The sequence below is a fragment of the Oryctolagus cuniculus genome, chromosome 13 (genome assembly GCF_051225735.1).
Source record: "Oryctolagus cuniculus isolate XC-2025 breed Fujian yellow rabbit chromosome 13, ASM5122573v1, whole genome shotgun sequence".
In the NCBI taxonomy this organism is placed as follows: domain Eukaryota; kingdom Metazoa; phylum Chordata; class Mammalia; order Lagomorpha; family Leporidae; genus Oryctolagus; species Oryctolagus cuniculus.
Window position 1 is genome coordinate 9,925,615 of NC_142879.1, and position 23,956 is coordinate 9,949,570.

General features: G+C 41.2%; 1 protein-coding gene across 4 annotated transcripts in view; it reads left to right on the forward strand.

The window, feature by feature from the left end:
• The window catches only part of CDC73 (cell division cycle 73), a 141,417-nt gene that overhangs the window by 103,643 nt on the left and 13,818 nt on the right, over nt 1-23,956 (forward strand). For 2 of the 4 annotated variants that reach the window (XM_070054912.2, XM_089312022.1), the window contains 5 exons: nt 2,137-2,172; nt 2,490-2,577; nt 13,158-13,319; nt 17,933-18,033; nt 18,444-18,781. In XM_070054912.2, coding sequence (XP_069911013.1) covers nt 2,137-2,172; nt 2,490-2,577; nt 13,158-13,319; nt 17,933-18,033; nt 18,444-18,718 — 662 coding nt within the window. In that variant the 3' untranslated portion in view covers nt 18,719-18,781. Of the gene's footprint in view, nt 1-2,136; nt 2,173-2,489; nt 2,578-13,157; nt 13,320-17,932; nt 18,034-18,443; nt 18,782-23,956 lie in introns of those variants that run through there. The other 2 variants (XR_016219483.1, XM_002717688.6) reach the window with 1 other exon arrangement.

The window sequence follows — 23,956 nt, forward strand, 5'->3', positions numbered from 1 at the left end:
CTAAAAAGTGACAAAATGGGGATCCTAAGGAACTTAAAATCACTTGGAATACAGATGCTTGCTGTTGACCCCTCTGCCATACTGACTTCTTGTGTTATTCTGTTCACCACCATCTTACACACATACCTCCTCTCAAAATATTTATTTATTTGAAAGACCAAGGGTGGGGCTAGCACTGTGGTGTAGCAAGTTAAGTTGCCTCCTACAGCGTTGGCATCCTAAGTGGGCGCCAGTTTGATTCCTGGCTGCTCTACTTCCAATCCAGCTCCCTACTGATGCTCCTTGGAAAGCATCAGAAGATGGTCCAAGTGCTTGTGCCCATGCACCCAACATGGGAGACCTGGAAGAAGCTCCTGGCTCTTGGCTTTAGTCTGGCCCAGTCCTGGCTGTTGCAACCAACTGGGGAGTGACACAGCAAATGAAGTTCCTGTTGGTTCGTTCTCTTTCTGTCTCTTTCTGTCTGTCTGTCTGTCTCTCTCTCTCTTTCAACCAACTGGGGAGTGAAACGGCAAATGAAGTTCTTGTTCCTTCTCCCTCTCTCTCTCCAACTCTGCCTTTCAAATAAAATAAATAAATCTTGATGGTGGTGAGGGGAGACTGAGTGACAAGAGAGGGTACAGAGACAGAGCAATCTCCTCCATCCAGTTTAATCCCCAGGTGACGAAAACAGCGAGGTTTGGTCCAGGCTGAACTCAAGAACCAAGAAGACCCTTGTTGTCTCTCATGTCCCACACGGCAGGGACTGAAGTACTTGTAGCATCTTCTACTTTCCCAGGCGAATTAGCAGGAAGCTGGATTGGAAGCAGAGTAGCCAGCACTCCAACCCAGCACTCCAACCGGCACTCACAGAATTCTGGTGTTGGAAGCTGTGACCCCACCCACTTAGACCACAATGTCAGCCCTCACTACCTCCTTTAAAAAAAAAAAAAAAATCAGGCTTATCATTAGTAGTTCACAGTATCCCCTCCTTGACCCTTATACACCAGGGAACCTTGGTAATGTAAACTTTAGATATACATGACTCATTGGTTTTAAATCTTATCTTTTTTTAAGATTTATTGTTTATTTGAAAGACAAAAGTTACAGTTTGCTTCCCAAATGGCCACGATAACTCTAGCTGAAGCTGGGAGCCAGGAAATGTATCCAGGTCTCTCACATGGGTACAGAGAACTAAGAACTTGGGCCATCTTCCTTTGCTTTCCCAGGCACATTAGCTGGTAGCTGGATTGGCAGCTGAGCAGCCAAGATGTGAACCAGTGCTTATATGGGGTGTCAGTGTCACAGGCGGTAGATAACCCCTGTGCAACAACACCAGCCCCTTTCGTCCTATTCTAACAAAAAATAAAACAGTTTTTAAAAGAGATGGGGCCAGCGCTGTGACATAGTGGGTAGAGCCAATGCCTGCAGTGCTGGCATCCCATTTGGGTGCCAGTTCAAGTCCCAGCTTTTCCACTTCCAATCCAGCTCTCTGCTATGGCCTGGGAAAGTATTAGAAGATGGCCCAAGTCCCACCCATGTGGGAGACCCAGAAGAAACTCCTGGCTCCTGGCTTCAGATTGGCACAGCTCCGGCCGTTGTGACCAGTTGGGGAGTGAACCAGTGGATGGAAGACCTCTCTCTCTGCCTTTCCTTCTCTCTATGTGTAACAATAATTTTCAAATAAACAAATAAATCTTTTAAAAAAAGAAAAAAATGTAAGAAATATTGTAGGTCTAAGCTCCATTTAACTCTGTTCTCTTTCTACTGATATGGTTATTTACCCTTGCCTCATACCCTTTGCCAAAATGTTGTATGCTCTTGAAGTACCCTGTTTTTGTGTTTCAGTGATGATCAGGTTATTATGAGATTATGTGTATTTTCTTCCTTGCTAGACCTCTAAATATCCATGAAAGTTGATACTTGGGGCCTGACATTGTAATATGTCCACTTTGCTTGTGGTTACAGATTGTTGAGTAATGCTAAGGCGTGTCAATACTTTTGTGAAGCTGAGAAATAATATTACTTGAGGAGATTACAGTATCTATTTTTAAATTTGATATTTAGCCATGTGAATACGAGTAATTTTAGGATTTCTTTGTAAGTTTGAAAGTTTGAATTGTTTTACAACAGTTGTGATTGTTTTTTCTCCCATTGCAGTTTCACAAGCAAGACCTCCCCCAAATCAGAAGAAAGGTGAGGTTGTACGTATGATTTTACACTCACTTTACAAATAAATGTGGATGAGCTAGATGGCACAACCAGGGCTGGTGTTGTGCTTTTGTAGCATCAAATGTTTGTATTTGATATCCATTCTGATACCCATTCTTGATCAGTACACAAGCCACAGTGGTTATTAAATACTTGTAATATCACAGTGGCTTAAGGTGGTTTTTTTGGCTCAAAAGAGGTAAAGTTACAAATTTATGAACTATTAACTTTTGATAGGGAAAGTAAGTGTAATTTTCATAGTAATAATATGTTTACTACCATTTAAAAATTTGTCTTTACAGGTTCTCGAACACCGATTATCATAATTCCTGCAGCTACCACCTCTTTAATAACCATGCTTAATGCAAAAGATCTTCTTCAGGATTTAAAGTAAGTAATTGTTTGAAACTATTTCTTTCTTAGGACATGGAGCTCTCATTGAGAAGAAGCTGTTACTAATTGAGTATTGCTTATTTTGAGAGAACAGAATTTTGATTTTTGTGTTACGTAGGCTTTACAGAGAACCTGAAATACAATTTAAAAAAAAAAAGTACATTCTTTTATAACTCTAGGGAAAATTGCAGAAAGTTCCTGCAAAAGTCCTCATGAAAAGAATGCTGTTAGATTAACTTTTAAAGTGAATTGTTCCTTTTGATTTATACCCTGATGAGCTTAAGAAGTTTTAAATCAAATTTAGAAGTATACCTAGATAGGGAATGGTGGGTGGGGCATAATTGTATACTCTAGTTAGCAGTAAAAATTAAAGAAGTGAAATAGAAGCACATACCCAACATTAAAGTTTCTAGATGCTTCACTTTTTGAAATTTTTAGTGTTTCCCACATTTTTTTTTTAAATGAGTATAGTTAATTGTACTCAGTTTGTCCTAATAAATGTGCATCATGGTAATGGGTACAAAATGAATGTCTTTCCTCCACAACCAGCTTTAGACTTCAAATTTACCTAATATATGTTTTCCAGCAACAGTTCTTTTTGTGTTAATGAATATGAATAGACACATCACTTTTGAAGATGATATGTTGCTTTAATATTTATACTGCTTGGATTCATTGTTCACAGAAAAAATGACAGTGATAAAATTGTTTTAACAATACATGCATCAGCCAGCAATATATGTAGAAACCATGTTAAGTGATATTCAGAATGCTGTCAAGTTTATTTAGAACCAGCATGGGCAGTAAAAGAGTCAGTTATAGACAGAGAGAGAGAGAGAGAGAGAGAGAGAGAGAGAGAGAGATGGAGAGACAGAGAGCTCTTTTATCCGTTGCTTCACTCCCCAGCTGGCCTCAGTGGCCAGGGCTGGCAAGGACCCTGGAGCTTCAGCCAGGCAATAATGAGTTTTTCTTGGTAGACCCCCCCACCCCCCAGTCATACTAATTACTAACATGAATAAATATTTTATGTATTTAGTTAAACAGTGCTTGGTAATATAGGATTTTAAGATTGTTCCTTTTGTCAGAATGCTTTTTATCAAAAATAGGGGTAAAGACAATAGAAGCACTCAAAATCACAATCTTTTTTTAAGTAAAATGCTGTAATCACTGCAGAGATAGGGTTAACAGTTTAGAACATTTTTAGCAGTGTTCAGTACTAATGGTGCTTTACAAAAATTGTCAAGTGCTCCATTTGTGTTGGGTATCCGATGGTTTAATGCTGGTGTTATTGACTTAGTTGTTGCTCACTAATCGTAACATGGCTGCATTTGAAGGATTCCTGGATCGAAGGTCTGCCCTTGAGTGTGATTTGGTGACTCCCTTGTCAGTGCTCCAAGAATATCCCAAGCCTTAAGTTTATTTTAGTGTTTTGTCCTTAACATGAAGCTTTCTGGTCTACTAGTATAATACAAATTCAAATTGAAATCAGAGCTGAGTCACATTGAAGTTAACCCTTAACTGACAGATTATCTAAGAGCGCCTTGGCTTCTGCTTCTGCAGAGCCCTGTCAAGAAAAACGTACTTCCTTTACACTTGATTGGAAGCAGTCTGTTAAAGTATCAGAAAATTTCTTTTCCTTTGTTTTTTTAAAGATACATTTATTTAACTGAAAGTCATTTATAGGGGTTGGTGCTGTGGTGTAGCAGGTAAAAACGTCTGTCTGTTGGTGCCGATTCGAGTCCTGGCTGTTCCACTTCCAATCTAGCTCTCTGCTATGGCCTGGGACAGCAGTGGAAGATGGCCCAAGTGCTTGGGCCCCTGCACCCACGTGGGAGACCTGGAAAGAAGTTCCTGGCTCCTGGCACCAGATTAGCACAGCTCTGGCCGTTGCAGCCATCTGGAGAGTGAACCAACGGATGGTAGACTTCCCTGTCTTTGTCAGTCTCTTTCTTTGCCTCTGCCTTTCAGATAAAGAAATCTTAAAAAAAAAAAAAATGGTAAATGGTCAAGATATATATATATATTTATATATATATAGAGAGAGAGAGAGAGAGAGAGAGATCTTCTATCCATTGCTTCACTCCCCAGCTGGCCTCAGGGCTGGCAAGGACCCTGGAGCTTCAACCAGGTCTGCCAACTAGGGGCACCAGGGACCCAAGCACTTGGGCCATCTTCCATTGCTCCCCTCCCCTCCCCTCCCCTCTTTTCTTTAAAATGTTCTTTATTTATTTGAGAGGTAGAATTACAGACTGAGAGGGAGAGACAGAGAAAGGTCTTCCATCTGCTGGTTCACTCCCCGAATGGTTGCAACAGCTGGAGCTGCGCCAGTCTGGAGCCAGGAGCTTCTTCTGGGTATCCCATGTACGTGCAGGGGCCCAAGCACTTGGGCTGTCTTCTACTGCTTTCCCAGGCCATAGCAGAGAGCTGTATTGGAAGAGGAACAGCCGGAACTGGAACCAGTGCCCATATGGGGAGGATTGACCTACTGTGCCACAGCGATGGCCCCTTCATTGCTTTTCACAAGTCATTAGCAGGAAGCTGGATTGGAAGTGGAGCAGCTGGGACACAAACCAGTACCTGTATAGGATGGTTGCCTTACCTGCTACACCAGAAGGCCAGCCCCCAGAAAATATTTCATAAAATATTTGCCTCTTAACTGAATAGATTGTTGGCTTTGGTATACATTCAGCATCAGAAATGAATTTGTCTTTAATCGGTCATGCCAGTGTCTGACTTGAGGAGATCCAGATGAATTTGATGATCACTTTCATTTGGGGAGGTAATAGGTTGTCTTGAACATGATTATTCAATAAGCAAAACAAAGCAAGCAGCTACATGAGTAAATAATGCCGTAAGTCCACCTTCTAGGATAGTGGTGGTGGTGAGTTAGAAGCCATTAATTACAGCTGATAAATTTGTTCAAATAAAACCTCAACAATTATCAGGCATTAAAAGCTTTACTTAGAATGTACATAATGCACTTTTTTAATCAAAGCAAATACTGGAAATTTTTATGTATTTATTTTTTACAATTTGAGACCTAAAAAGAATATGAAATACACGGAAATTTTAAAACCGGGCCTCCTGATGACCAATTCAGTGTAACCTTTTGGATAGTGTGGACATTTAACAGACTTTGAGATCAAGAAGTTGAGTTTTATCCTGGCTTTCATGGATGTGATGACCACCAAGAACAAAAGCTCCTCTATAAAATCCAAAGCCTCAGTTCCATATTAATATAATTATATTGCTTTATAGACTGAATGGTCTAATGTTAAAAACTTATTAAATATTTTTACTGGTAATTAGGAAAATGCCTTTAATCAACATCATAATTAACATCCAGAAAGAAAAGTGTGGATGCTCTGGTTTTTTTCTCAGTGACTGATTATTCTGTAAGAAAGAAATGAAAAACAACCTTATTTTAGAAATACTTAAATTGCTTAAAATTGGAAGCAAAGTAAGTTGTAGTATTTGCTTGTTTAGGAGTTACTAAATGCAGAGTTATATTTGAAGTGCTTCAATTTAAATTGCTTTCAAATAAAATCTAGGTAGCTTGGCACATACTGGTATACCCATATGTTAAGTTTTGAATGACAGTTTTCAGTGAACTGTTTTCCAATAAAAGGATGGGAAGGTGGAAGTTTTATATTAAATGAATTTTGTAGTAAAGTTTTACTATCCTGGCAGATGTTGGTCTTTTGATTGAATGTGCCACCTGATAAGATTCCTCAAGTAATACACACCTGGGTGAATAACATCCATTTTTGGCCCATATTGTGAAATAGGTAACAGACTGAAACTGTCAGACCTGCGCAACAATAGATCACATTAACCACTTTACAACTGTTTGGTTTATGTGTCTGCCTTAATGTTTCTCCTGTCTACCTTGTGGTCAGTAAGCAAAAGTACTTTATTGTCATTTATAGTCTTTGTATGCGTCTTCTTTGTTGTTTGGTTTTGTTTCTTGGTGATGGTTTCTGTGTTCTGCAGTTTGCTAGCAGTCCATTGAATTGGGTTAGTGAATTTCTCAGAGACAGTGGCCTCTTAATCTATTGTTGCAGCTACATTGATAAAAATGTTTGTATAATGGTGTTGAATAAATGGCTGAGAAAAGAGAGCAGAGAAAAATGTTAAAATTGGAGAATGGAATGGAGGACTTCTGTATCTGAAATTTAAAATTGGCTATGTTTTGCATGTAATGTGATTTAGTGTATTTCTACCTAATTTTAAACAACTTTGATGTAGTCATATCTACACATAAACACTGAGTTTTAGCTATCATGTGTCTTCATTGTTCTTGATACTAATTTTTTTTGCACTTCTGTATTTGGATCAAGTGATCTTCAAGGTTCCTTTTAACTCATTTTTATGATTTTTTTGAAATTTGTCATTCGTTTCTCAAAGTTTTTAGTAATTGATAACATTTTTATAGGCATATTTGGCTGATTACCAAATATTCACAGTAAGTTTGAAAAGGTCAGAAAAGAAATTCTGTCTTCAGTTCTTCATTCTCCAGAACATTTGCAGTGTTCATTTGAACTTACTATAAATCTAATAATGTATAGAAGTCACAAAGTAAAACAATGTCTTCTTTCTCTTCAGCTTTGCTACATAGAGACCAAACAGACCACATTTTTAGGATAGACCATGCCTAATTTTTCTTTCAAGTTTGAAACACTCCCTTCATTGTTTAACACCTCATTGAAACTGACATCTCCCCTGCTGGCTGAGTCAGCTGGAGGCTTTGCTGTGTAATTAATGCATAATTGAAACCTCCTCCACACAATTATGGTACTGGCTGGAACCCATATTTCAAGGTGGCATAGATTTTATTTTGTTTTATGTAAAATAGAGGATTTTTTAATTTTCTAGCCCTTCAATAAGTGAAACAAAACAAAGTCCATCTTTGCTTTCAACATCTTTAAGTAACAACATAAAGATTACGTTATGAAAATAATAAAAATACATTAAATCTAAATGCATGATATTGACAAGTTTAGTGAGACTGCCCAATTATTAAAAATACATTGGTTGGATACACTTGGTGAATCTGGGCAGGAGGGCAGCTTCAGAGGACAGAGCTCCTGTGTGAAGAGCAGAAGCTGCGTACGCTAGAACACGGCAGAGACGTGGAGGGTTCCGTGCTTGCAGCAGGTGCTGTTCAGAGTGGGCTTGTGCGCACACTACTGGGGCCTGGCGCAGACCAGTTCCTGGAGCTCACGTTCCACCAGAATGCACTTCTTGTTTCCAGTAGCCACGGGCATTGTAGGGTGATGCAGCCATTTTGGGAAACAACATCGATGCTTAATTTTTTCTTATCATCATATTAATGATATTAGTGCACTGTGTTATAGTTGATGAGAAGTCAGCCATTAGTGTGGTAATGAGTGCTATGAAGCAAATCGGCTGTGTGTGGTTATTTTCAGGAAAGGTCATTTTACATTTGTCTTCTGTGCCCACATGTACATTTCCTTTTCGTAAATCCTGTTTGGTATGCAGTAGGGTTAAATCTGTGGTTTCTTCCCCATTGGTTCTGAAAGTCTTGCCCTTAATGCTTTATATTAGCTCTGTGGATCTCCTCTCTTCTCTCTCCTTTTTCTTCTTTCTGGTACTTAAACGGGACATACTGTAGATACATTCATTCTGTCTTCCATATTTCTTAAACTGTTCTGCATTCTATCTCCTTGTCTCTGTTTCTTTTTTTTGTTTGTTTTTTGTTTTTTGTTTTCGTTTTTAAGATTAATTCATAGTTGTGTCTGTTTGACCATGTGTTAATTTGATGTTAAGTCTATCTGTTGTATTTTAAATTTCAGATATTGTTTATTTCAGTTTCAGTGGTTCTCTTTAGTTCTTTTTCAAATATTTGGTCTGTCTTTGTAATTTTTTTCCCTGCTGGTTTTTGCAAGCCTGTTTTACCAGCTTTAATTTTTGATAATTGCAATATTTGGACTTAACAGTTACCTTTTTATTTTGAATGTTTCATTCCCAATATTTTGTTTACTTATGTATTTAGTTTCTTAATACTCATTTTACTGTTTTTCACTGACTTGTTTACTGTCATTTTTCTCAATTTTTTTCCTGTGGAAATTCTTCAAGTTCCTAGTAATGTGGGAGTATTCCAGAGACGATTGACACACTGTTGGCTAAGCACTTGGGTGCATTACCAACCTAGCATTATTTTAGATTCTTGATTTAAGATTTTTTTTCTTTTTTTAAGATTTATTTATTTATTTTGAAAGGCCTAGTTACAGAGATGGGCTAAGGGATAGAAGGAGAGAGATCAGTCTTCCATCCACTAGTTCACTCCAGGTGGCTACAATGGCTGGTGCTGGGTGAGGCTGAGGCCAGGGGCCAAGAGCAGGGACCCAAAAGCTTGGGCCAATATTTCCCAGGCCATTAGCAGGGAGCTGGATTGGAAATGGAGCAGCAGGGATGTGAATGGGTGCCTGTATAGAATGCTAACATTTCAAGCTGCAGCTTTACCCTGCTACACCACAACGGTGGCCTTGAGTTGCGCATCCAGATATTATTGTTCTTGCAGCAGGTAAGGTCCAGTTCACAGTTGTTTTTTTTTTTCCTCCTATTTTAGTTTTTATTTATTTATTTGAGAGGTAGAGTTACAGACAGAGAGAAGGAGAAACAGAGAGAAATGTTTTCTATCCACTGGTTCACTCGCTAAATGGCTGCAACAACAGAGCTGGGCTGATCTGAAGCCAGGCGCTTCGGCTGGGTCTCCCATGTGGATGCAGCCACCCAAAGCATTTGGCCATCTTCCACTGTTTTCCCAGGTCACAGCGGAGAGCTGGACTGCAAGAAGTTCAGCCTGGACATGAACCGGCCCCCATTTGTGATGCTGGAGCCGCAGATGGAGGCTTAACCCACTACGCCACAGCCTATGATTTTGAAACATTTGATTTTCCTTTAATTGCCAGAGTAGGGGTTAGGGCTGGGAGTTAGGGAGGAAAGAGGGCAGGCAGTGGGTTTATTTCCAGTTTACATTGAACTTAACCTGAAAGTCCCAGGTTTATGAGGAAAAGTACATGTTTAGACTCACTACACCAAGAGAATTCATGCTGTATTTTCTTCCAGAGGCCCAGTGAGATACTAAAAACAACCTGAGTTTCATTGGTTTGCATATGCCTTCTGTGGATGGCAGTGTACAGTGTTACTACTTTTGTGAGTTCCCTTGTTTACTCAGACTTTAGACCAAGCATTCTTTGTCTTGCTAGTAGATGTTTTTATACTTTATTAGTAATTTTTTGTTTTCTTTGGAAGTATTGTTCGTTACTTAGGAAGTATGGCATATTATCATAATAGAAATAAAATACATAATTTTAAGATTTTAATTTTGTAATGTTCCTTTTTGCTTGTGCTTTTTAAATCCTTGTAAAAATACATTCTAATATATAATTGCCATCATTCCTTGATGGAAGTTTCAGAGCCCTTAGAAATCTTAAATGATAAGGATTCTTTCAGACTAGACTTTTTGGTTCAGCTAGTATTTGAGGACAGGATAAATGCACAGCACACTTACTGGTTTGAGTGAACCGCCTTAGTGACTGGCTCTGCCTTCAAGAAACCTGGAGTCTAGTGGGGAGATGACAAATTATGTAAAGTACTTTAGTAATAAAGACTTACAGAATTGCACAAAACCAAATCCAGGTGTGATAGGCTGTAAAACCAAAATTATCACATTCATCCTTTTGATTGTGAGGTACTAACCCACATTTTGAAACAGCCTTGTTATAGACTAAGTGTGCCCTCTTCCTCTCCCCATTCTTCTGTTGAATCCTTATCACCAACTTAATACTAGGAAGTAGGTCCTTTGGGGCAACCTTAGTTCTTTCGAGCACCTCCCTCAAGAACGCTCTTAGTGCCTTTGTGAAAGACAGCCTGAGGAGCTCCCTTGTTCTGCAGTCTGTGCACCAGGAAGCAGGTCTGCACAGATACTGTGCCAGCATCTGGATCTTGGACTACCCAGCCTCTAGAAGAGTGAGAAATTAATTTTTGTTCTTTGTATACCATTTAGTCTCTAGTGTTTTTGTTATAGTCTCAACCAATCAATGCCCACTGGCGGGGAACGGGTAAACAAATTGTGGTGTATTTTTAGTTAGAATTCTACTCGATAATAAAAAAAGAACAAACTTTTTCTTTTAAGAGAATTTATTTATTTGAAAGGCAGAATTAGAGAGATCTTCTATCCACTGCTTCACTCACAAAATAGCCATAATGGCTGTGGCTGGGCCAAGTTGAAGCAAGAAGCCTGGAACTCCACTTGGATTTCCCACATGTGTAACAGGGTCCCAGCCCTTGAGCTACCACCCTTGCTGCTTCTCTAGGTGCATTACAGAGAGCTGAATCGGAACTGGGACAACCAGGGGTTGAACCCATGCTCTTATTAGATGCAGGATTCACAGGCTGGGCGGCTTAACCCTCTGATTGGAATGAAGCTTAAACTGGGTATGCATTTCTCAGGACTCATTTGTGCATTTCACTCTGTAAATTTTATGCCAATAAAAATGTTATTGCATGTATAGAAATACACTGAAATGAAGCATAAATTCATGATATTTGTGAATTCTTCCTTGTTGGAGAAATGACCTCAAATTCAATATATTCTTGCAACAACCAAGTGCTTTATGGAAACTTAAAAAGAAAGATTGCAGTAGGTGAGGGTGTTCCTGAGATGACGTGAAGGTAGTGCAGTCTGTATCAGGAGAAATACCCAGTTCCATCCAGGTGAAGGCTCTGGTTTGTATGGAAATTCTGATGAAGTTACAGTAGAGTGAACAAGTGAAAGAGATTTTGGCTGGATGGGGAACCCTGGTCTTTTTATTGTCATTTATTTGACAGATAGAGTTAGTGAGAGAGAGAGAGACAGGGAGAAAGGTCTTCCTTCTGTTGGTTTACTCCCCAGTTGGCCGCTACGGCCGGCGCAGCGCTGATCCGAAGCCAGGACCCAGGTGTTTCTTCCTGGTCTCCCATGGGGTGCAGGGCCCAAGCACTGGGGCCATCCTCCACTGCCTTCCCGGGCCACAGCAGAGAGCTGGACTGGAAGAGGAGCAACTGGGACTAGAATCCGGTGCCACAGGCAGAGGATTAACCAAGTGAGCATGGCGCCGGCCCCCACTGGTCTTTTTAGGGTGCTCTAGGAGAGAAGGTCATAAAATCAGTCCTTAAATTATCAGGTAAGATCCAGGCTGAAAAGCATTTTGAAATAAGACCTCTTTTACTGCTAACAGAAGGCTACTTTTTCAAGAGAATACTTAAATACAATAAAAAATTAAACTACTGGGCCTTGAAAAATCCTAGGACTGTGATTAAATAAAAAACTACATAAGTCACTTTGATAGCACATGGAGCAACCAATGTGTCAACATGCAGATTCTGTGTAGCGCTGGCTGTGACACATCAGGAATGGAATTAGGGGTTTAACAGACTTTATTAGTTGGTTATTATAATATGTCACTCATTTGTATCTTGCAGTTCTTTCATCTTTATAAAAGTTTGTAAGTAATTTTATATAGTTTTATACTTTCACATCATATTAAAATATCACAAGCCAGAGAAGAGGAAGTTGCAGTATTATACCTAGGAATTTAAACATTTAACTCCATCTGGGTATTGATGGATAGAGATAAGTTAAAGCAAAGCATCTTTCTTTTGGAAAGTGAGATCCCTTTATTTTATGTATCTAGAACAGAAGTTCACAAGGGTAGGAAACTGTGTTTTGTACGTCCCCATGTATGATGCAACTTAAAGGGCAATGAATTAGACTTACTGTTTACTTGAAGTACTTTCGTAATGCTTTTATATTAGAGGTCAGTTTCCAAGTTACATATATTGAGTTTTAAAAATACGTTTCATCCTTCAGAGTGCTAGTGGTTGGCACTGTGGCATGGTGGGTATAGCCACTGCCTGTGATGTTGATGTCCCCTATAGGCACTGGTTCATGTTCTGGCTGCTCCACATCTGATCCAGCTCTTTGCTAATGGTATGGGAAAAGCAATGGAAAGGGGCATGAGTGCTTCAGCACCTGCTACCCATGTGGGAGACCCAGCAGAAGCTCCTGGTTCCTGACTTCTGCCTGACTCTGCCATTTGGAGAGTGAACCAGTGAATGGAAGATCTCTCTGTCTTTAACCCCCTCTCTGTACTCTGACTTTCAAATCTTCAATATTTACAAAACCCCAACTGCTAATGTTACATTTGACATTTTCTTTCTCTTTTTTATAAATAATATGTGGGCATCTCACCCCATACACCAAACAGCAAGTCTGCAGTCGATACCAGTTGGGTTTGTGAATTTTTATTTTTTTTAAAGCAAACTATAAAAATTGTAACTTGATTGATAAATAAATCCATAAGGAGCAAGTAATTATCTGTGGTAAATTTTTAAATGATATGGAAATTTTAAATTTTTCTTCAATTGTGAAGTTGGTATGAGAAAGACCATCCCTATCACCATGTGTTAAAAAACTGTGACTAAAAATTAGTATCACTTTGTGATAAAAGTTGTTTTCCATTTTCATCATGTTTAGTACATTTGACTGTCTCTTAACTCCATTTTCTCAGATTTGTCCCATCGGATGAAAAGAAGAAACAGGGATGTCAACGAGAAAATGAAACACTAATACAGAGAAGAAAAGACCAAATGCAACCAGGAGGCACTGCAATTAGTGTCACAGTACCTTATAGAGTCGTAGACCAGCCCCTTAAACTTATGCCTCAAGATTGGTAAGATGGCTTTTATTGGTTTAAAATTAATTACTTTTTCTTTACTGTTAATTTTATTGAAGATGTATCAGATTTTATCATGGGTTCTAAATAGAAAGTATCTCTGAAAACTAGGTTAATGTGTGTGAATCTAATGTGTTATCACCATTGTTAACATTCTAGTAACACCCAAACATTATATTTTGCTTAAAAGAAACAGCACCATAACTTGTGAAGAAATTAGAGTAAAAAATTATTTCCACTTGTTCATTTGTTCCAGATGAGCTTTTAGAACAGAACAGGTTGGGGCCAGTGCTGTGGTGTAGAGGTTGAGCCTGCACCTGCGGTGCCAGCATCCCATATGTGCTCCGGACAGTGGCCTGACTGCTCCATTTTGAATCCAGCTCCCTGCACCCACCTGGGAGATCTGGAAAGAGGTGCCTGGCTTCTGGCTTTGGTCTGGCTCAGCCTTGGCCATTGAAGCCATTTGGGTAGTGAACCAGCAGATGGAAAATTCTCTCTCTCTCTATCTCTCTACCTAAAAAGAAATAAAAAAAGAGAATAGAACAAGTGGACTAATGTTACTTTAATGTATTTTAGTTTTTTGATTAGCAGAATTCAGGTTTTCTGGTAAGAAATAATAGTAATGACAATTATTTTAATTATAATGGAAGAATTAAATAAAACTTGTTATGATTAGTTTTTATATCATGATACAGCTCTTATTTATTTTTTTAAGAATTATTTATTTATTTGAAAGGCAGAGTTAGTCTTCCATTTGTTAGTTTGCTCCCCAAATGGCTGCAATAGCTGGGGCTGGTCCAGACCATGAGCAGGAGCCTGGAACTTCATCCTGGTCCCCAACATGGGTGGCAGGGGCACGAGTACTTGAGCCATTATATGCTCTTTTGCTAGGTGCAGTAGCAGGGAGTTGGATCAGAAGTGGAGCAGCTAGAACTTCAGGCAGCACCCATGTGGGTTGGCGGTGTTGCAGGTGGAGGAATAACCCACAATGTGCTGGCTACAATGCTGGCCCTGATACAGCTCTTTTATTGCATTAAAATGTTCTTTTAAAAAATACTAAACTTTATAGTATGAGGTACCTATAAATTCATTCATTTGCATTGTCTTTAAGTTGTTTCATTGATCTGGGTTGGAGTAAAAATTCCAAGTCCACATATCTCTGATACAGAGAATATAACATGGTGTGTGATATGAAATTTACCTTTGAATTACTCATTACTTTTCAGACATTAAGAAGTCAAGTCATTAAGAATGTTAATATTTTATAAATTCACTAAAGAATAAAAGCTCCTTTTGTTATAATTCTTCCTGATACCTAGCAGATACTTTGAGTAATGTGTATCAAGTGAATAATATGAGAGCTTCAGATATGATGTTGCAAGCCAAGTAGAAAAGTTACACCATTTATATTTGCAACTATTTGTACAGAGTGATAATGCAGAGTGCAAGTGCCATCAGTGTGCTGTAAAATATTGCTGATGAATATGTGCTAGGACCGGTAGCCCTTGGTGTCACATGGCTTTGCTCTTTCATTTTAATTATCCTTTTCAAGAATTAATGGTGGGGGCCGGCGCCGCGGCTCACTAGGCTAATCCTCCGCCTAGCGGCGCCGGCACACCAGGTTCTGGTCCCGGTTGGGGCGCCGGATTCTGTCCCGGTTGCTCCTCTTCCGGGCCAGCTCTCTGCTGTGGCCAGGGAGTGCAGTGGAGGATGGCCCAAGTGCTTGGGCCCTGCACCCCATGGGAGACCAGGAGAAGCACCTGGCTCCTGCCTTTGGGTCAGCGTGGTGTGCCGGCCGCAGTGGCCATTGATGGCAGGCCACGCCGCTGCTCACTAGGCTAAGCCTCTGCCTGTGGCGCTGGCATCCCCGGTTCTGGTCCCGGTTGGGGCGCTGGATTCTGTCCTGGTTGCCCCTCTTCCAGTCCAGCTCTCTGCTGTGGCCCGGGAGGGCAGTGGAGGATGGCCCAGGTCCTTGGGCCCTGAACCTACATGGGAGACCAGGAGGAAGCACCTGGCTCCTGGCTTCGGATCGGCGGTGCGCCGGCGGTAGTGGCCACTGGGGTGGTGAACCAATGGAAAAAGGAAGACCTTTCTCTCTCTGTCTCTCTCTCTCTCTCTCTCACTGTCTAACTCTGCCTGTCAAAAAACAAAAAAAATTAATGGCAAGAAACATTATTCTGTTCCCCTGCCATTGTGAGACCAAAGTAGGAGCTAGATAACCTCTATCCAGCAAATTCTTTTTAGTTTGCTAAACTTTCACATTTTACCTTCAAAGACTTAAGCAGACTAAGAATTTTAAACTGATAGTCTTTTATGATAACTTCGATAGTTTCTATAGATCTTCATTTGAATAAAAGATAACCCTGGTTTAATATAGAGTATTTGTCTCTTGCCGTGGTTATCAAAATGTGGCCTGCAAGGCTTTAGACATTCCCAACACCCTTTCAGAGAATTTCCAGGTCAGAATGGTTGTCATGGTAACACTGAGATGGCTGTTGTTATTAATCCCACAGCAGGAACAGGAGCCTATCCAGTACCCAGGACCAGGATTCATTCTCCTGTCTTCCTGCCTTCTCTCCCTTTCCCTCCTTTCTCCCTTTCTCACGTGTGGACTATTCTCTAGTGTGCCCATTTACTTCTGTGTCCTCATCTGCTAAATGGAGCTGTATAATAGTCATCTCAATGGATTTTTTTTTCAAGCTTTTATTATTATTATTATTATTATTATTAATATAAAGAGAGCTGATTTCATGCACTCCCATACGTACAGTTCCAAGAAGACAACCACACTTCTCTCACTCCCCTGTTCACCACCAGCCCCTCACCCTCTCCATCCCTCCTCTCTCTTCATCAGTTTTTGCAAAGACATAATTTTAATCCACTCTATATTCAGAGGCTTAATTTGCCACTAATCACAATATTCAACAAATAAAAGAAGGAAGACAACTGTTCCGCAAGAGTATAAACAAGAGCTTAGAACAACAATCATATTCCAGAATGTCCATTTTATCCCTGTACATTCTTTTGTATTCAGTATTAACTGCCACTTATCAGAGAAAAAATGGGATATTGGTAGTTTTGAGACAGGCTTATTTCACTAAGCATAGTGGTTTCCATTTACATCCATTTCTTTGTAAAAGAATTTCATTAATTTTTATGGCTGAGTAGTATTTCATGGTGTTGTGTGTGTGTGTACAAATACCACATTTTCTTTATCTAGATATTAGTTGATGGACATCTGGGTTGATTCCATATCTTATCTATTGTCAGTTGAACTGCAGCAAACATGGGGGCACAAATAACTCACATGCTGATTTCATTTCACTTGAGTAAATTCCCAGGAATGGGGTGGCTAGATCTTACATGGTAGATATATATTCAGATCTCTGAGGAATCTCCATACTGTCTTCAATAATGGTTGTACCAGTTTACATTCCCACTAACAGTGGATTAGGGTACCTTTTTACCTCACATCCTTGCCATCATTTATTTTTTTTTAAATTTATTTTATTTATTTTAATTTTTTGACAGGCAGAGTGGACAGTGAGAGAGAGAAACAGAGAGAAAGGTCTTCCTTTTGCCATTGGTTCACCCTCCAATGGCCGCTGCAGCCGGTGCACTGCGCTGATCCGAAGACAGGAGCCAGGTACTTCTCCTGGTCTCCCATGGGGTGCAGGGCCCAAGCACTTGGGCCATCCTCCACTGCACTCCCGGGCCACAGCAGAGGGCTGGCCTGGAAGAGGGGCAACCGGGACAGAATCCGGTGCCCCGACTGGGACTAGAACCCGGTGTGCCGGTGCCGCAAGGCGGAGGATTAGCCTAGTGAGCCGTGGCGCCGGCTATTGTTTTTTGATCTTTGGATGATAGCTATTGTAACTGGATTGAGGTGAAACCTCATTGCAGTTTTCTGAGCCTTTTTTTCTTTCTTGTTTTTTTTTTTCATGTGTCTGTTGGCCATTTGTATTTCATCGTTTGAAAAATGCCTGATCATGTCCTTTATCCATTTCTTAACTGGATTGTTTTGTTGTTGAGTTTCTTGAGTTCTTTGAATGAAGATGGTTTGTTGATATATGTAATATAGAATGCCTTCAATAGTAAATACTCACTGTGTGTTACTAATATAAACCATATTGTTAATGCTTTGTTCCCTCCTCTTTAGTTGTAGTCTTGAACTGTGTATTGCACTATTTACAGATTCTCAGTTTAATGGAATGTTGTACAAAATCATGAAATATGAGGGCATAGAAAAATAAAATATTTAAGATGTGTTTGAATTTAAAATTTTTCTCCTGTGAAACCATCTTTTTCAGTTAATGGGTGAGCAGCTATTCTCATTGGAGGGAAAGCAAAAGGACTAAATCAGTCACACAGAATTATTGTATATACAGTTATATTAAAAAGCTTGGGTACAAAAACAAATGTATGGGAAGTACAGCAGTATTAATGCGCTCTAAACGCTGATATATTGGAAAGTTAAGGTAGTGTATTTACTGTATTCACCTCCTAAGAGGGTTGGTCGGAGACCCTTTTCTTAGGGATTTCCAGTAACTGAAGCTTAGGACTGAGACGCGCTTCCCACCACCCTCTCTTCATCCCTCATCTCTTTGCAGGGACCGGGTCGTAGCAGTTTTTGTACAGGGTCCTGCTTGGCAGTTCAAAGGTTGGCCATGGCTTTTGCCTGATGGATCACCGGTTGATATATTCGCTAAAAGTAAGATTTTATTTCTTCTAATGCTTATCTACACTAAGTGTTGTTACTTTAAAAGAATGAGCCATCTTTGATTGTATTTTAAAGTATTTTAAAGTATCACTCTTATGCAACTTACTTAATGTTAACTTTTTAGCTCTGTATTTGTTTGAAAACCTTTGAAATTGTACAATATTTTCTGTGTAGTTTTATCTAAAAGCAATTATTGCCTATACAATAGCACTATTTTTTGGTCACTAAAAAATCATTAATACTGCTGCATATCCACATGTTTTCATTACAGTGGACTGCCAGTTTTTAACTGGATTGACTTTGGCTGAGTAGATGATGCATCTGTATGTTATAGTGCCATATGTATTTACCAGCTATCCCATCATCTCTCTCTTTTTTTTTTTTTTTTTTTTTGGTTAAAGATTTATTTATTTATTTGACAGTCAGAGTTACACAGAGAGAGACCATCCACTTGTTCACTCCCCAATTGGCTGCAATGGCTGGAGCTGCGCCGATCAGAAAGCAGGAGCCAGCAGCTTCTTCTGGGTCTCCCACACAGGTTCAGGGGCCCAAGGACTTGCGCCATCTTCTACTGTTTTCCCAGGCCATAGCAGAGAGCTGCTGCTATGGAAGTGGAGCATCTGGGTCTCGAACCGGCACCCATATTTGTTGCTGGCACTTCAGGCCAGGGCGTTAACCTGCTGCGCCACAGTGCTGGCTCCTATCCCATCATCTTAATAAATGATTGTGTATCATTGCATTTCTTATTTCATTCAGATCTCAGTAAACGGTCCTATTTGAAATACACTGCACTTCATTTTAATTGCGCTCTAAGCGGTTTTATTTTCTTGGTAGCACTTAATTATTGCTTGACCTCACCTAGCTTTTACATTCTTATAGTGTAAGTTCCACTTTGAAAAGATGCCTTTTTTGCCTCACTCATCATTTTGGCTTCAGCACAGAGGACTTACAGGCACATACCTGTTTAAAGGATTATTTCATGTGGCTCATATTTTTATTAAATATGGTGGCCTTCAAAAAAGTTCTGAAGGGGCAGAACACATTGTAGTATCTGGATTCAGTTCCTGGCTCTGTCCTTTTTTTTTTTTTTTTTTTTTTTTTGACAGGTAGAGTTAGACAGTGAGAGAGACAGAGAGAAAGGTCTTCCTTCTGTTGGTTCACCCCCCAAATGGCTGCTGCAGCCAGCATGCTGCGCCAATCCAAAGCCAGGAGCCAGGTGCTTCCTCCTGGTCTCCCATGCAGGTGCAGGGCCCAAGCACTTGGGCCATCCTCCACTGCCCTCCTGGGCCACAGCAGAGAGCTGGACTGGAAGAGGAGCAACCAGGACAGAACCGACGCCCCATCTGGGAGTAGAACCCCGGGGTGCTGGCGCCACAGGCAGAGGATTAGCCAAGTGAGCCGCGGCACCGGCCCTGGCTCTGTCTTTTGACTTCAGCTTCCTGCTAATGCAGACACTGAGAGGCAGTGGTAAATGGTTAGGTAGTTGCTTTTCTGCCACCTTCATGGGAGACTTTTAGCTCCTGGCATTGGAATGGCATAACCAAGAACACTCTGAGCAGGTGGCGGGTGAACCGGCTGATGGGATTGCACATGCAGGTATGCATGTTTCTCTCTCTCTCTCTCTCTCGTGTGTGTGTGTGTGTGTGTGTGTGTGTACCTCCAATAATTTTTGAAAGAAGTTTATGGAAATCCATATTATGAAAAAAGTATGCATGGATTTTAAGATTTTTTTCACCAAAGTAAACTCATTCTAACTTATTACAACATGTCTGAACAAGATCTAGCTTAAGACACTGAGGAGGATAAAACATCAGTTTGAAACGAGCTCCTGTTAGAGCAACGTGAATTATTTTAAAATGGAAGCAAAAACAAGCATCAAATTGATGATGCCTACGTGGAAGAATGGGGAAGCCTCTGCTTATAAAAGTTTATGGAGACAAAGCCCAAAGAAATCAGCAGTTTACAAATGGATTACTTGATTTAAGAGACAGGGTGGTGTAGGAGATAAAGCTCAAAGCTGCAGACCATCCACACTGATTTGTGAAGAAAAAGTTTGATCTTCTTTGTGTCCTAATTCAAGAATACCAGTGATTAACAACAGCAACAATTGCCAACAGCACAAACATCTCTGCTGGTTCTGCTGACACCACTCTGACTGAAAAATTAAAGTGGAGCAAACTTTTCCGCTTGATGGATGTCAAAACTGTTGCATGCTTGTCAACTGCAGACAAGAGCAGAGCTCTCAGTGGAAAATTTTAAACAAATAGGACTGAGATCCTGAAGCATTTCTTGGAAGAAATATGACTTTACCATCATAATTCTGAAGACAGCACAGTCAGAGTACTGTCTACCAAGAGCTGGAAGTGGGGCCATCACAGCAAAAGCAAACCAGTCAAGAACCAAGGGCATGGCAACAGGTTTTTGGGATATGCATTGCTTTTTGCTTATTGACTTTCTGGAGGGTCAAAGAATAATAACATCTACTTACTGGGAGAGTGCTTTGAGAAAGTTAGCAAAAGGTTTGGCAGAAAAATGCCTGGAAAAGCTCCACCAGGGAGATCTTTTCTGCTAGCACAGTATTCTTGCTTGTTCCTCACCCTAAACAATGGGCAGTTTTGCCAGAGTTTTGATGGGAGATCTTTATTTATTTATTTGAAAGGTGGAGTTAGAAGGAGAGATGAGAGAGATCTTCATCCGCTGGTTTACTCCCCAGATGGCTGCAAGGACCAGGGCTGGACCAGGCCAAAGCTAGGAGCCAGGAACTTCATCTGGGTCTCCCAAGCACTTGAGCCCTTCTCCATTGCTTTCTCAGACACATTAGCTGGGAGCTGGATGGGAAGTAGAGCAGCCAGGATTTTAACAACCCAGTTTTTCCTAACAGTGTACTATTTTCAATAGATACTGCTGAAGCTTGAAGGTCCTAACCACTTGTTGTCTTTTCACCTTCTCATTTTTAAAAATGAATTCTAATTTTACTGATATTGATGATTCTTTATTACTTCTAAAACTTAAATGATCCACAAACAGTTCATAAACAGAAAGTTAATGTGGGGAGCAATTCGGACTATACTGTTACTGGAATTAAGATTTATTCTATGCATCTGCTCTCCCACAATATGGCGCTGGGAGAGAAGTAAACAGCTTCTACCCAGCTGCCTCTCACCAACTTGACAAGCTGCAGGAGCTGCTCCTGATTGGAGGAGAGCGGCGTGCTCGGCGTGTGGGCAGCCGAGTTGGGATTGGTGGAGAGGACTATATAGGAGGAGAGAGACGGCATGGTGGTGTGGGTTGGTTGGAGAGTGCGTTGGAGAGTTCGCGGGGAAGTTCGTTACTTCGTTCTTTCTCATTTCTCTCTACTCATTCTTGCTTTGGGAGTTTGCTGTTTACTTATTCTTACTTTACTATAGAAAGGACTTGTAAAGAAAGGGAACAACAAGCGCCCGGTCCGGTGCGGCTCCTCCGCGTGCGGAGGAGCAGCAAGTGGTGCCGTGACTCGGATAGGAAACCTAGGAGGGAAAGACCGGGAAGAAGTGGGAAATTACTGGAGAGAGAGACTAGCAAAGAGCCTAGGGGAAGGCCGGACGGAAAGAGTGCCGGTGAAAAGCTAGTCAGAACCTAGGAAAAAAGCCGCGGGGGAAGAAAATTAGAAGCTAGGAAGGAGGTATTAACTGGGAACGTCTGGGAGACTCAGTCTTCCATTACGCTCACTGCTCCAACATGTCACAGACGGTACAGACAATGGAGTTCTTTGGCTACTCTTTGCCCACTGGCTACCTCTTCCTCCTCCTGGGCACCATCCTCTGTTTCTCCCTAAAGATCATCTATGGGCTAAATATGGTTTCTCTCTCTCTCTCTTCCTACTCCCCACCTCGTCGCAGCTTTTCCTCTAAGCAAGGGAAACGAGGGGGGAGGAAAATTCATGCATTCGTAAGAGCAATCGTAGAGACGTCCCCCTGGTTTCCACAGCAGTGGAGGCAGGTGGGACGGAAAATGCGCGAGGCTGGGGAACCGATAGAAGTGCTGAAGCTGTGGCAACTCGTTGATCAGGTGCTTCAGAACCCCACGGAAGGGATCGAGTTGTTGCTTAATGAGGGGAGTGAAATGCAGGAAGAATTATGGCAGGGCAGCCAGGCGAGCAACTATTGTAACGAACAAGTGAGAAGAAAATCAAAGAAGGATTTAGAGAGCCAGGAAGCTTATGGGGGGGAGAAGGAAGCTGAGGAGGGAACCTCGCCCCCGAGAGAGATGCCTGGCCATACAAGGCTGGCAAATTCAACCATAAAGGATGAATCACCACCCCGGTATCGCCCATTGGTACTACCAAAGTTTCCTCCTGTAAAGAAAAGCCCCTTTTTTCCCCATGAGATTGAAGAGTGGGAGGAAGAAGGAGTGATGGAGGGAGTAGGTATGCAGGAGGAGCTAGAAAGGCCAAGAACCGAAAACAAGCAAAGGGGAGCTGTTTATAGAAAACCTGCTTGGGAGCAGTACCAGGAACCAGGCCAGGTGTTTCCTGTAATTCAGGATCCACAGGGAAACAGGGGATGGACGCCTCTTGACCATAAATTACTTAAAGAGTTGCAGCAATCAGTACAATTGTATGGGCCCCATGCAAGTTACACTCAGGCAATCCTTGATAACATCGGGCAGCAAGGCCTAATACCTGAGGATTGGAGAAACTTAGTAAAGGCGGTGTTAGGCGGGGGTGACTTCCTCTTGTGGCTAGCTGCCTATAAAGAATTTGCGCGAGAATATTCAAAGCAGAACTATCAAACAGGGAATCAAGCATGGGATGAGGAAATGTTAAATGGAGAAGGGCGATTTGCCAGTCCCGATGAGCAGGCCCGATTACCAACAGCTGTCCTCTTACAGGTGCGAGAAATAGTAAGAAGAGCCTGGAAGGTGATACCCAGAAAAGGAGAAGTAAGACACAGCCTAACTAAGATAGTACAGGGCCCTACTGAGCCTTACGCTGATTTCGTGAACCGATTAATGGAAGCAGCAGGAAACATTTTCGAAACCGTGGAAGAAGCAATGCCCTTAGTCAAAAGATTGGCGTATGAGCAGGCCAATAAAACATGTCGGGAAGCTCTTAGACCATGGCAGCATAAGGACATCCCTACCTTTTTGAAAATCTGTAGGGATGTCATGGATGATGTAGTTTCTGGATCACATGCTGCAGTAGCAGTAACCCGACAATTCAGACAGAACATGAGGGGACGTATATGCTTTAGATGTGGTCGAGAAGGGCATCTAATGAGGGAATGTAGGGCCAGATTTCCAGCCCGAGATCGGCAGGGCATAGAGAACTCGAGAAGACCAGGCCTTTGCCCACGCTGTAGAAGAGGAAATCATTGGGTCAGTGAATGTTACTTTAAAATAAACAGCGCAGGCAATCCCCAGAGGATGCCAAATGAGCCGGGCCCCATAAGAAGATCAGGTGTATATGGTCAACAGCAAAAAAACGGAATGTGGGCCCCTGCACCCCGGGGCCAAAACAATCGGTGGGTGCCACGGTCCCAAAACCAAATATTTACCGCGCAGAGTTACGAGCCACCGAATATTCGGTACTGACACCTCAAATGGGGCCACAAGCCATAGAGGTGAGGGCAGAAACAATTTCAGCGGAGCATAACGGACTTGGAATAATCGTAGGAAAAGAAACAAATGCTTTGAGAGGCCTAATGGTCATCACCGGAGTCATTCAATTACCTTGTGATAAGTTAAAAGTGCTAATACAATCTACAAAGGGTATTATTCAAATCAAACCAGAAGAACCTGTGGCTCAAATACTGATCATGATTGGAGCGCAGGATGTTAATGGACCCCAAGGGGAGAAATTTGCAGCCTTGTCCCTATCTCTAGCAGATCGACCTCTGTGGACCTTAACCATTAGAGGAAAGTCAATTCAGGGCCT